Source organism: Exophiala bonariae (assembly GCF_035927105.1).
Source record: "Exophiala bonariae strain CCFEE 5792 chromosome Unknown scaffold_13, whole genome shotgun sequence".
Lineage (NCBI taxonomy): Eukaryota > Fungi > Ascomycota > Eurotiomycetes > Chaetothyriales > Herpotrichiellaceae > Exophiala > Exophiala bonariae.
This window is the reverse complement of record NW_027042488.1, coordinates 848,424-862,299: the sequence shown is the minus strand read 5'-3', so window position 1 is coordinate 862,299 and position 13,876 is coordinate 848,424. Positions and strand designations below refer to the sequence as shown.

Genomic DNA, 13,876 nt, shown 5'->3' with positions numbered 1-13,876 from the left:
ATGTTTCAGGCCCCCGGGAGTCCACGTCTAGCTTTTCATATCACCGACAGACAGCCTGGTCAAGTTCTGACGCAGGAGAAGGGATGTTGCAATTGTGGCAGGGCCTTTAATCGGCATCCTCTCCTGCGTTGATGGCGGGCGGGGATTCACCTTGAGCTAGACTTTCCATATCAGACCGGGCCAGTCTCAGTCTTGGAGCCCAGGAGATCAGCTCTAGTCTTTGCTACACACATACGAGTACCGAGTACGCCCGAGAGAGAATGGCAGCCGGACGACCCGCAGTTACCGAGCAAAAGGGCATGGTGCGTCACTGATGAATGTGGTGGTGGTTGGACACTGGGGTCTCTCGTGCGCGAATGTTGACAAGCAAAACCCGAAGGGCTCCGTAGTTAAAGATGAAGTTTTTCGGATCGAGTGGTTAGAATGGTCTGGGTGTCGGGATGACAGGGGGTCAACTTAGGACTGACTTTTGGGCTGCCTTCTTCACGTAACATCATAGCTCTCGTTCATTTCCGGCCTCCACAAAGTGCAATGTTTATACCAGCAAACTCTTTCATCTTTGTCCACTCCAACTTGCGTCTTTCTCAAGGCAGCAGGACGAAACATCACAGCTATAGAGGGTTGGTGCCCTATCGGTGCTTCGAGCCACCGCGTTCATCAGGCTTAGAGCCCAACATTATATCGACGGCATTCAAGCGCTGGGAGGTTCAAGTTTGTGCGGGATTTTGTTATGGACGCAATGATAGTCTTGTCTGTGCTTCTCCCACACTTGCGCTCCATCTTACCCGCCACCTGTGTAATTTCCCTGGAGAATAACAACTTCCTTCTCGTTCTTCGGATCTCCTGGAGCTGAACGACATAGACTTGACATATTTGACAGGGCACTTTCTAACGCGTCGATGCTAAATCCCATGTACCGCTTCTCCAATTTTCAACCACCACGCGAGGTCTCGACTATCTCCATTCTGCCACTCGCCGTTGATGTAACTCGACGTTGGACATTCAACAACTCGAAGGTTAAATCTTCTAAATTCATCGGGCTCAACTTTAGGTACTATATCTCCGTATGAAGGACCTAGGAGCCTAGACACAAGGAGGGATTTCTATCACATCCATGCCGCTGCCACCTGGCATGTTGTGCAGAACTCTCCCAGATCCAATCAAGCCCGGACGAGGCAGCTTGCATCATATCTCTTGATACGGGCATCTGTCAACGTACATCCGCGTCCTCGCCACCAACAACTGACAGCTCGAGCTCAAGCACGAGAGTCGGAGCACGACCTTCTTCAGGCTTGATGTTGGATTCGTTTAGTCATGTCTGACGGACGCTTTCTCCCCATTGTGATGGATACTGCACTTTTCTTACCCCCTTCTTCCCAAAAGACATCTGCGAGGTGCCACTTGCTCTGACTCGAAAGAGTGTTCCATCAATGGAGTCTCCACGAAAATCCCACCGGTTTACCAATCCCATGCCCTCTTCTGCCAACGGCCGGTTTCCTCTTGCACGCCACGGCTCCAGAAATGCTCCAAGCTTGGCTGCTTTCGTGAGCGCGTTGAGCCAGGTCGTCTGTTGTAGGTAAGGTACCTCGTGCACTGAGGCCAGCCCTGCTCGTGTCTACTTGCATTCTTCACTGCTCTACGCCACGCCTTGCCGAGCTCCCGTCCGCTTCCGCTCGGTACCCAGAGGCTGATTCGATGCGTACAACAGCTAGATAGGCAGCTAGTACCGCCTGTGATCAAGTCCTCTTCATCAATGCATTCCCCGACTCCCAACCGTTCTGCCTAGGCAGACGCCTAGGCTTGTTGCTAACGGGTTGCAGTGAAGACATTGCAGAGTTATTGCTCACATGGTTCCAGTCTCGACATGGTCCAGGTTTGTAACTTTCCTGCCGGGCATTTCAAACTCGGAGCGAAGGCTCTTCCTGCCCCCCATGTCAACCCCGGTCAACTGTTGACATACTTCATAATTCCAAACTTGGACGTCAATTTCTCAATCTGTCAACGCGCTGAGCGCCCTATACGCCATCCATGTCATGTCATGTCCTGATGCATTCAAAATGCTGGTCAAGGATTGTGCGGCACTTGAAGATTTCATGCACGAGTCTGTGCGGACTCTACGGACCGTGTACAAGGGCATGACCATGTCTTCCATGGCTGGTGCATCTCGCCTCCCATGCCTGTTCATAAACCACAACATACCCTGGCAGAGCTTACATTAGATCTTTGATCTTGCATTTGATCCCTGAATACCGATATCCCATTTCGGACCTTGAACAGACTCTTTACAGCATTGGAATCAACAATATCACGGTATCATTGTCTTATGAAGGAGAGCTCGTTGGCGTTGGATCTCGAAAAGGCTACGAAGCCTCGCCTTGATCTTCCAAAGTACAACGCCAATAAGCAACCGATAGATCTGAACAGTGTTTGTTGCTTTCTGCAATTTGGGAAGCCAAGCTACTCATCACTAAGGCCAACCTTGCATCTCACCTTGCTGGCGCATCTGCATCCGAGTCTCACATTGTCTGTGGCTTGATGTGCTTGCAGTAGCACCGTCATGCGTACTCCTTACTGCTGAAAACTTATATCAAGCAGATTCGATAAGCAGACAAGGGAGAGCTTTTTTGTTTTTCTCTCCTAATTCACAAAATGTCTATCACAGCAAACTCTCAAGATCCGACTCTGTTTTTGGAGGGCCAATCTGGTTGGTGGCCTTCAGACCGTACTGCCAGAGCTCGACTAAAGGCATTCTTTTCTCGTTCCAAGTCAGAGAACAAAATACCTAAGCGTCGTGACCACGACCACGCAGACACGCACCCTATTCTGCCTTCGGCTGAGTGGTCATCGAGTACCAAAACCTCCACAGCACGAAGTCGTAGCACCACGTGGTCAACTCGAAATCTGCTGTCTACTCAACGCGGTGTAGAGCAGACTCGATCGCGAAACCTCAATTCATTGGATCCTCCGCCCTTGATACAAGCTTACTCACAGGCCAAACTACAGGAAGTCTTGGATGTCCCCTCCAGCCTGACTAATCTTCTGACACGCAGTACACGTCGTCGAAGAAACAGCATCTCTGGTGAATCTCCATCGAGACCTAGCCTTGAGAACAATGTTTCATTGATCCTCGAGGCAAAGGACTCGGTGGGTAAGCATAAACGGAACTGGTCTGGTAGCAGCTCCCTCACAAAGAAGCTGTTCATCCTAGCTACGTCGGGCCACGTACTGCAGTACGGCGCAGATGGCCTCAATAACCGGCTTCCTGAACAGATCTTGGAGCTGGGACCACAGTCAGTAGCCTTTGCAAGTGACGCCCTCCCAGGCAAGCACTGGGTACTCCAAATCTCCCAGGATCATGCAGGCGGGAGAGCAACCTCCCACGCATCGAAGAACTCTTGGACAAAACTATCATTTCGACATTCTGAGCATAAGCGACTTGTGCAAGATTTTCTGTTGATCTTCGACGACGCTCTTACTCTTGGCATCTGGCTGACTGCCATTCGGAGAGAGATTGAGCTACTTGGAGGACTCGAATATCGCCCTGATTCGAGGGAGGATGAATTTAAGCCTATCTCTCGTCCTGTCTTGAAAGCTCAAAAGAGTCTTCCAAATATCTCGCGCCTATCCCTACATCTTCCAACGGAGAGTTTTCTCAAAGGGTTTACGTCATCTTCTTCAAAGCTCCTTCCACCAATCCCTCAGTGGGCTCCTTCCAGCAGAAACGTCTCAGGATCTACCACAGACTCCTCCATTCACACTGATAATGAACTTGATGATCTCAGAGATTCCTCTTTTTCAGATGACCAATCAACTTACACTACCACCACAAGTGTTGCAGGATCCATTGCTTCCAGGTCCCCTGCCTTTGAGTCGTTCTCCATTAGCAGTAACAGCTATCGTGAGCCCCTGACTCCGGCCAGTACAATCTCCCGTCTATCCACTCCCACTCAGCATGATATTGGAGAACTCTCAATGTACATGGAAACTCCGCGCAAGAGTGATTCCTTGGTCCCGAAGCCTTTACAACCACACGCGCGACCAGATGCCGCTCAACACCAGAGACTAACATCCATGGGTGGGCATGGAGTTATTGACCACTCATTGTTCGTTCAACCAACGGTATATTCAACATATCAAACAAGGCCGATCTCTACAATCGCTCCTCTGCCACCACCAGGCCATCTGAGGAAGACTTCGGTCCGTCATAGATGTGAGACTCAACCAGTTCCGACTCAACAAAACACCCCAGCATCGTCACGGCCAACGAGTATGAGGAGTAGGAGTTCCTCAAGCGTGTCCCAGTGTTCACCTACGGATGTCCAGTTCAAGAGGACACCACGTTATAGCTTGTTTCCGCGGAGAGACTCGTCTGTGGGACAGGGATCAGCCATATCCCCCAACGACATTATTCTTCCTAGAAATATCAGACTTGGAAGCGGCTTCGAGGAAGTTCACAGTCCCGTTAGCACAACAACCTCTTCGAGTGACCATTTGGAGAATAGCATGTCTCCTACTTTCGAGGAAAATGCCTTAACTCAGAGGCAACCCTCGTTGTCCAAATCGTGCTACAAAGGCCACAGGATCGCAAGTCCAGTCAATGCCATTACTGAAGAACCAAACCAGCCACAACGATCACCACTTGTCACCGAAAGACATCTCCAAACTTGTTTTGGCACCAATAAACACATATCGCAGTGTCAACAAATTACTCCATACACAACCAACGAGTCCTCCATCGAGACAACTCTCGTGGAAATTCCCCAAACTATCTCTAGAGCCCCAAGCGAAGTGAGGCTAAGTAATCCTCCGCGTAAGAATCGGCACGTCAAGGCGCAGAAAAGTATGCCGTCCATCGCCCCTGGCGCCATACCTCCTTCAGGACCACCTCCAAGTGGTCCTCTACCAGAATTGCCATACGGAGCTATTGCTCATCATAAGTCAAAGTCGTCGGTCAAGGTCAACACCAGAGCGGCCTCTATATCCACATCTTCCTCCACAATCAGCCTCCAGTACAAGCACACCCACGCCGAATCATCACCTTCCTCCCTTTCAACCACCAAGATCGCGCTGGCACCCGCTGCGCCAAGAACCACCTCCTCTGGAACGGCACACTCCAAGAACTCTTCAATTTCCTCCGCGGGTTCGGTGGACTCTGTGCGTGACGTTACCGCATGGCTGTCTTCGCCACGTATCGCCGCATTCACAGCGAAGCACGACACCAACTCAGCACCTCGCCTGGACGTCGCCCTCCCCGAGTCCTCGACATTCGGCTCCAGCTTTGGAGACTTGATGCCGCGAAGATAGGGATTTGCGATTAACAGCCACTCTCTATCACGTCAATCAATGATTACGATGCCCGAGAACGATGACTATTCTTTGCTTTTTGTTGTTAAACCTTTTAGTGATGCATATGTGTTCATGATTAAACGATCGACGATACCAACCTGAAACCTCAGGGAACGGAATGGAATGAAAAAGGGGCTTGGGTCCGGTTATGGATATGGATATGGAAAAAGTAAATATGGGAAAATCGAATGGCAGAACCCGACCAATCGTTACAGACGAACATCATCGACCGGCGCAAGACACCCATTTGCCGCTGATCAAACTCAGCCTACACCGGTCATCTATGTACATGTTAGTTTAGTAAAGATTGATGCACATAATGCTCTGAAATGCTGATCGCATACATTCAAGCTAAAAACTCGTGTGCCGCTCTGTGCCGATTTTCTGTATACGTTCGTTCCTGTGGCACTCATTGAGGATCGGACAGTCACATATCTAATTCTATACGATCGTTTGAGTCGAACATGACCAGGTATACTCCAGGCCAAGAGGATATCGTTGTGTGGCTAAGTAGAGCGTGCTGCCGTGTAACACCGGTCGCTCGACGGAACAGGATACTCGTGTCGTGCGCCACGTACTCATGAGTCATGACTGGCCCTTGACCCACTTCAGACCAATTCTGTACGCATCCACCATCTTCAGCGTGACCTCGACCTTGGCCTCGTTCACGATACGCAGCGCTCGGTCCCTGGCGTCCGACAAGCTCTCGCCGGGCTCTCGAACCAGCTGTACTCGTGTCCCGCCTGCAAAGAGCCCGTAGACCACGCGCACGAATTCGACCTGTGAGAATTTGCGCCCGGGACACACTCGCGGTCCAGAGTTCCACGGGACGTATGAGCCTGGTGTAGGCTCGAGGAAGCACGTGCCGCCTGATTCTGCGTTCTCGTCGGGAACGATCCAGCGGCTGGGGCGGAAGGAAAGAGGGTCGGGTCCCCAGTGCTCTGGATGAGTGTGCAGGGCGACGAAATTGAGGGTTCTGGTTGTGTGTGGTGGGATAATGTGCTCGCGGCCATGAATTTGGAGTCTCTGTGGCGAGCTGTCTACGTAGCGTGGCATCATTACGACGGGTCCGTGGAGTCGAGCGGTCTCGTACTGTCTCCAGGTTAGTAGTCTGCCATTCAAGTATCCCTGTGGACGCTGCTCACCATCAATGCTAGACATCTCACCAGTTTTGGAAAAGTCTCTTCATAGAAGCAGAGGCCGGATGGATCGGCATTTCGGACTGCGTCGATTTCCTCGCCAACCCAATCCTGTAACTCGGGGTTCACTGCCAGTAGCACAATTGCAAAGTGCAGAGCCCCAGCAGTTGTGTCATGTCCCGCCAGGCTGTAGATGAATAGGTTGCCGTAGACTTCTCCATCTGAGAGTCCCCCTGAGGCGGTGTTGGGAGTGTTCTTACGGACGGAGTCCGACTCCTGGGATTGACCTTGGGCCCTGACCAAAGCACTCATCAGATTGTGCCTGTCCATGTCTCCCTGATCGAATGCTCTCTGCTCTATTGCGAGAAGATTGGTCATATATCCGAGGAATTGGTCACGCGCAATTGCAATTTTTTTCATTCTTCCCCAGAGCAGCCATTTGGTGGGAAGAGCGGACTTTTGAACCGCATTCAAGATGACGAGCTGGATAAAGTTGGAGAGCAGCAAGCGCAGACATTCGCGGTAACCCAAATGCTGGTCAGATTCTTCGCTTCTAGAGAAGTTTGGCTCATCGACGAATTTACTGTGCACCCCAAAGCCGGCTTCACACAACACGTTGAGTGCCACAGCAAAAATATCAGGCTGCGTACTCCTTACTTCGACCTTTTCGCACCATGTTTGTAGTAACTGCTCGGCCTGGTTTCCAGACTCTCTCCACACCAAAGCACTATTCTTCTCATTGAAGGGTGGCACCGTGATCTTTCGATGTCGGTCCCAGACTTTACCATTGACCGTGTCAAGATTGGGTCCAAAGACGTCCAGCATGCCATACACAGCAGGATTCTTGATGAAGTCGTTCCGTCTTCGCATGACTTCTTCAGCCGCATTTGGCTCGGCAAGCACTATCTCGTTCTCGGCGGGGGACACGATGATGAACGCTTCTCCATGTTCGGCATGTATTTGAAACTTGTGGTGGTAAGTCCAGCCAACTTCAGTGCGAGCAACCCATTCTCCTAAACCAAAAGGGAGTTTTTCGAGCGTGGACCCGAGGAAGCCTTTTGTCGTGAGCCACAGAGGCCCAAAGACGTTGACCGGCGAGAAGATTATTGGGAGTCCGATCTTCTTTGCTTTGACATAATTATGCTGAAGTCGAAAAATCGTCCAGATGACGTATGCTATGCACGAACAAGCGGCGATGTCGAGAAACAACATGATAAAATTCAGAGTGGACTGTGCTCAATCGCGGGTGTCCGCACAGGTTGGCGGCTTGACAGCAGGAAACTTCGTGAGAAACAGCCCCAAGGTCAAACACTTTAGGACTCGAAGGCAGTGACAATCCATCAAGGAAATGGTCAACACTTACCTTCCCTGGATTTCCACATGTAAATAAGCGCTAGGCTGATACAACATTCATGCAGCAAACCGCAGCTGTCTTACCTAAGGTGGCTTGATTTGTATTTGACGCGGAGTCATCGTTGGTTCAACTCTTGGGAGGCCTAAGCCCCCAAGAATCAACGTCACCAAAGGGAAGAGAATACGCTGAATTCCATGCCGTTTGAGCTAGCAGTTCGAGATAGCCTATCATTAGTGTTACTACTTCAATAACTTGAGGTACTACGCGAATTTGAGATTCGAGAAACCCCAAGGAATGTGCATTGATGGAGGCCTCGTCAAAAGCTGCTGCGGATCTGCGTCTCTGGTTAGGAGAGCGGCCTCCTAACGCCTAAATTCCCCCCCCCTAACGAGTGGATGAGCCAGGTACGGTAGATAGGTCTTGCACAATGCCTTTCTTGTGGCCAGATCGCCTTGGAGATGGATCGCACTATCAAAGTCGTCCCCCGCTAGAACTCATTCATGAGGCAATTGCAACCCCGTGATGACTTCAAGTTCTTTCAACAGTTTCTGCTGCACGGCTTCATCCTCAGCGGCCTTCTTCGGTGAAGTCTCTCTACACCTGAACCAGTACTTGCCAGTAACACCTTTCGAAGTCCCATTGCCTTGGGCGAGCATAACATATGTGTCCACAGCTGCATTGATATCACCACTAGCTGAGGAACCGCCCATCTTGGTTGGCACCCAACCTGGGTCCAGGGAGTTGCTCTGTACATGTGGCCATCTGCGTGCTATAGCCTTCGCTAATAGTATGTTGTGTAGTTTGGTATCTGCGTATGCCTGATGCTCCCGAAACTCGGTCTCTCCGCGCTTAGACCAGGTGAGATCCTCGCAAGATGCGTCCCCGCCATTGTGGAGGCCCGACGAGACAAAAACCAGCCTTTTCGGTCGTGGGTTCAGAAGACAAGAAAGAATATAAGGACTGACAGTGTTGACAGCAACAATACTGGGCCAACCTTCCTTTGTCCTTCGATAAGGTCCCGTGTAGAGCCCAGCATTGTGGACAACAGCATCGAAGCTACCTAGAGCATTTGCTTCTGCTGCAAGCCGTTGGGTCTGGGAAATGTCGGCCAGGTCGGCTACCAAGCATGCCTCAGCTCCAGAACATGCTTGTTGCGCATCTTTCGCCCGCTGTTCATTCCGTGCATGGATGACAACAGAATGGCCTTGCTTTATGAGTGCGCGGGCAGAGAGCGAGCCAAGCCCATCAGAGGAACCTGTGATCAGGATTTTTGCCATCGCGATGAAGTCGAGAGCGGCGCTTAGAGGGTGACAAATCGAAATTGGTGTTAAGAATGGTTGAAGGGGACCTCATATTGGGACACACCGTGTTTAACGCCCGCCCAGACAAGCTTCTCAGCCAGCCGCCAGGGGCGTGTCCCGAGGTCCCTTCGGTCCTACTAAGTTAACTAACCAACTAACTACATAAGATAGTTACTTCGTACTTGATAACTACCCAACTAGTTAACCACCTAACTGGGTATGTAGTGGGTAGCCCTTATCACGAGTCACTAGTTAACCCCGTATTCCCTACCTTCTGGTCACTCAAGCCTTGAGCTATCCGAGACAAGGTTGCCAACCCCTTGTATTATTGTGAGTTCTCCTTCAGTCTCGCGGAAGTACCATAACTATTCTGAAGTGAGGCACGCTCAACAACGTCCGCGTAGCTCACCCCAAGATGTAGGTATCGTCAAACCGGCCGCCTCAACCGCTTCTGTCAGTTTACTTGAGTAATGACAGAAGGTACTTACCTCACACTGCTCATTGCCAAGTATTCTAATTCTTTTGAATCGTCCGACACGGCGGACAAACAAACCTAGAACTGTGCACTTGGAGGCTAACAAAACCACATCAGCCAATTTAGCGTTAGTCCTTATGAGTGAGGGTGAATCTAGCTGCCACCGATGTCTCTTGGCCCATGGTGACAACTCTTCTAGAAAGATTCCGGATTCATGTATAGATGATTGATATCGAATTGATAAAGACATGGCACCAGGCGACCAGGCCCCACAGGCGTGTCGAGCCTGCAGGTACGCTCATCGATGACAATCTTAGCATCGTCGACACATTGATTTACTGAATGTGATGTTGCAGGCGGCTAAAAAGAAAGTGCACCCGTGAGCTGCCGTCATGTTCCTTGGTACGTCATTGCAACCAAATCTATCTGGGTCTCGATCAGTACAACCACGATAGATCTTTCTGATTGATTGCAACACAGTGCATCCGCTTAGGCAAAGCATGCGGCTACCCTTCAAACCTGCAAGACAACAAGACGTACGATACCGATTCTCTTCTCCAGCGGATTCAACAACTCGAATGCGAACGAGACGTACGGATTCAGCGAGGCGGCTCGGTCGACTTTGCGACTTCTCTGACGAGCGTCCCCATCACAGACGGGATATTCCCCAACCCACCAACCCTGGCACGGACACAGATTCTAGCAGAATTTCTTCTCAATCCCACGGCCACCTTCAAGGCCCCTCCGCTAAATGCGCTCGACACCGGAATGGCCATTCCGAAGCCGATACTGGAATTGCTTGAATCGTCTGACGAAAGGGAATGCATCCGTGAGCAGTACTTCAACCGGATCCATAGCTGGTTTCCCATGATTGACATGAAGCGATTGGACCAGGAGACGCCGGAACTCTACCGAAAGCCCGACGTTGGTCTGGCGCTACTGTTCACCTGTATGAGACTGGTGTGCTACCCTGTTATGTACAATCTGTGTCAGACACCCCTCTACTACACCGTCAAACAGTTCTTTCACGTGGTCCAGGACTCGTGTTTGCTGTCTATGCATTTGCTCCAAGCTGCGGTGCTCATCGCTCTTTATGAGATTGCGCATGGTGTCCACCCGGTCGGATACCTGAGTGTTTGCACTGCAGCGAGGCTGGGTATGGTAATGGGTTTGCATGACAGGAAGCAAGCCAAACAACTATACGGGGCTCCTGAGACCTGGATGCAGCGTGAGGAGCAACGGCGAACGTGGTGGGCCATCTTGATCCTGGATCGGTAAGAAATGGCCTTGGCTGCACCTGTCGTCACTTTCGGCTGACCGCCTCAGGTATGTCCACGTAGGTACAACTGGCCTTGGACTAGCTTGCCCGGACCCTGCTCTCGATGAGCAACTCCCTAGTGACGATGAAAGTTGGAACCAAGGTGTTATGGGGCCGGCTGGTGCAGTCGTCGGCTCATATGCCTCCGCAGACCCCAAATACAGCAGATTCGCGAACCTGTGTCGAGCATCGTATATGCTCGGAAGAGTAATCCGACACATAGACAAACGAGGTCTTGAAATGAATGTACAGTTATCAGAAGCGGTGCAACTCCACCAAGACCTCCTTGAGCTGGAAGCATCTATCGATGAGGCAAAAGCTCCACGTCTTTCTATCAACGCCCGGGCTTTGATCTACACTGCCCGTATCACCTTGTACGATTTATACGCCTGCAATGAAGCTTTGAACGCTCGATTTGGCCAAACTGAGTTGAGAGAAACGACGGATATGCAGCGAATTTCCCAACATGGAGTGACAGAAATGACAAAATCCATATTCGTTCAGGCGTCGGAGGTACGGCATTTGCTCGCAACGAATATTGATTCTCTTAGCCCGTTCGTCATTCATAGCATCTTTCAAGCTATGGGGAAATTCGCATGGTACGAGCGATTGGGAGATGATCCGAGTGCGGAGGACGCCTTAGGCATGATGATGGATGTATTGAGGAAGTTAAATAGACGTTGGATGGTCTCTGGTAAGTCCATGTTTATGTTGGCTTTGCGGAAAGTATTCTTATGACATTGTAGCGAGGTACATCAAGATGCTGGAGGCGCAAGAGCAATCTTCTTCTCATCACAGATAAGCTCTAGAATATGTGATGATGGGTTCCTACGTACAGTCGCCCCCTTGACGTTTCTCTGGTTACAATTTAGGACTCTTGAACCGCGGGATCTCTCCAGCATGAAAGTCCCGACACTCTCCACATACGGCATTGAGGAGGCTGCCAAGTTCATCATTCAGATCGACAAGTATTTCAGACTTTTAAGACAAGACCTTGGACCAATCTTGCTTCTTAATCCATGCCTCGACAGTATCAAGTTTCGCCAGAGTTTCCAACTTGGGAAATGTCACTCAGAGCGTCCCCTATATGACAAGAGTCAAGAACTTACATCTTTGGGGTGAACCACTGAAGGGTCCTCTCGTCCTTCATAACCGAACTCAGCAGAATATTGTGCCATCTCTGTGAACTCCCTGTCCAATTCTTCAGGCAGCCCTTCTGTGACAGTGTCATACGGCAAGTGGACCGCTTTGGCCTTGACATTCAAAGCTTTACTCCAGATTCCAAGAAATTCGTCCATTGTCAACCATGCCCTATATGCTATCAGATTCTTGCCCGGTGGACACGCCAGAAGAGCCTTGGTGAATGGGCCGCTGTCTTCCTCGGCCGCGACGTGCGGGAATTTTACATCTGTCTCGAACTTTGTGGCTACCACATAGGTGCCGGTTTCATCCTATTGATGCGTTAACGACACGATGAGCCATGGTTTGTCGAAGACGGAGGTCGAAAGGGTAGATACCTTTCTGGGGATCAAGAACGGGGAGTCCAGGAAGTTTGACAAAAAGTAACCGAGTGTCAATAGACTTGTCTTTTCCCATAGATCAGGATACTTTGCCTTCGCATATTCCACCGCGTGTGCTTTGCTGTCGAAATGATAGATCTGCTTGTACTTGCCCTTGGACCACTTGGTGGCATCAGACAGATGTGAAAAGATCAATCTCTCCAACCCTGCTGTTTGGCTAGCAGCATCAAACACGTTCTTTCCGTGCTGAAGTTCGTGCTCGTAAGTTCTTTCATTCTGACCCTGCCCGGGTTTCACTTTCTTCTGTAGCTCCGGGTTGGAATACAATGTCCAAAAGTCTGTGACACTGAAAACGGCGGATGCCCCTTCAAATGCCGCAACCAGGCTTGAGGTGTCGTCGAGGTGGGCTTGGACGACTTCGACCCCCTTATCCTTTAACTTCTCAGATGCTGGACTCGAGGCATTCCTGCTGATACCTCGAACCTTCCAACCCGGCTCGTTCAGGAATGTGGTGACAACTGAGCCCCCTTGATTGCCTGTGGCTCCTATGACGACGATGAGCTTGGATGCCATGTTGGCAGAAGTTAACTTTTCGGCTTATGGTTGGGAATTGTTGGCTCTTGGTCTTCTTAGATATTTGGCCTTGCTTTTGTGCGCTTTGGTGCTTCTTATATCACAGGCATTGGTGGGTCTCAATTGCAATGCATTTCTTTCTCTAGCTAATATATTCTCTCAAATTGAGTTCTCGTTCTCGGCCACTATCCAATATGGGATGTATGTGGCCATCAAGATCGAACAGCCCATAGTCGCATCATAGGTCGGACTCGGCGGGATTCGGCCTTCCGTCTGGGGAACCAAACTATCCGTGTTGTTTGATATTGAAGTGGTTGCCCCATTTTGGATCTAATCTGCCTGCTATTGGATAAGTAGATGGCGCTAATGTTGGAGGCTGGACCAGGCAATAATTATTAACCAGCACGTAAAAGTCGCCATCGTACATCGATAGACGTAATTGACCATGTTTCTGGTTTCCAAGGCATCGTACTGCTTGATACCCCGAAGTTAAGGACCAATTGTGTCTTTCAGGAGTCCATTCTCCTGGACGAGTTCGGCCGAAATACGGAAGAGTATTGATTGGGCTGTATTGAGAAGTCGAGTTGAGCTTTGATGTAGGCAGTTGTATTGGATATTGTAAAACATCCTCTCAGAGGTGGTGAGGTCGGTTACTCATGTCCCGTACAGAACGGCGGCTGATGAAGTCGCCATACGTGCCTCGTCGCGGTGAAAGGCCAGGTGACGACTTCCGCTGCAAGCGAGCCAAAGGCACATCAAGAAAATCACCACCATACTGTCTACAAGCAGTCTCGCCTCCTCCCAGCTTTCCTTCATACCTCTCTGATGTATACAGTCAAGATAGGAGAAA

The 13,876-nt window shown here is 50.4% G+C and overlaps 5 protein-coding genes across 5 annotated transcripts; 2 read left to right on the top strand and 3 right to left on the bottom strand.

Moving 5' to 3' along the window:
- Nucleotides 1-2,649: 2,649 nt before the first annotated feature.
- Nucleotides 2,650-5,304, top strand: LTR84_002610 (uncharacterized protein; the record flags this gene model as incomplete). The annotated part of the gene is made up of 1 exon (XM_064846219.1): nt 2,650-5,304. The coding sequence occupies one exon, from the start codon at nt 2,650-2,652 to the stop codon at nt 5,302-5,304; it is 2,655 nt and encodes an 884-aa protein (XP_064706444.1).
- Nucleotides 5,305-5,931: 627 nt separating this feature from the next.
- Nucleotides 5,932-7,697, bottom strand: LTR84_002609 (uncharacterized protein; the record flags this gene model as incomplete). The annotated part of the gene is made up of 2 exons (XM_064846218.1): nt 5,932-6,438; nt 6,492-7,697. The coding sequence occupies 2 exons, from the start codon at nt 7,695-7,697 to the stop codon at nt 5,932-5,934; spliced, it is 1,713 nt and encodes a 570-aa protein (XP_064706443.1).
- A 636-nt stretch (nt 7,698-8,333) lies between these two features.
- LTR84_002608 (uncharacterized protein) lies at nt 8,334-9,116 on the bottom strand (the record flags this gene model as incomplete). Its single annotated transcript, XM_064846217.1, has 1 exon — nt 8,334-9,116. The coding sequence occupies one exon, from the start codon at nt 9,114-9,116 to the stop codon at nt 8,334-8,336; it is 783 nt and encodes a 260-aa protein (XP_064706442.1).
- Nucleotides 9,117-10,007: 891 nt separating this feature from the next.
- LTR84_002607 (uncharacterized protein) lies at nt 10,008-10,893 on the top strand (the record flags this gene model as incomplete). The annotated part of the gene is made up of 2 exons (XM_064846216.1): nt 10,008-10,017; nt 10,109-10,893. 2 exons carry the CDS (start codon nt 10,008-10,010, stop codon nt 10,891-10,893), a joined length of 795 nt encoding a protein of 264 aa, XP_064706441.1.
- A 1,021-nt stretch (nt 10,894-11,914) lies between these two features.
- Nucleotides 11,915-13,026, bottom strand: LTR84_002606 (uncharacterized protein; the record flags this gene model as incomplete). Its single annotated transcript, XM_064846215.1, has 3 exons — nt 11,915-11,989; nt 12,043-12,384; nt 12,451-13,026. The coding sequence occupies 3 exons, from the start codon at nt 13,024-13,026 to the stop codon at nt 11,915-11,917; spliced, it is 993 nt and encodes a 330-aa protein (XP_064706440.1).
- Nucleotides 13,027-13,876: the final 850 nt, after the last annotated feature.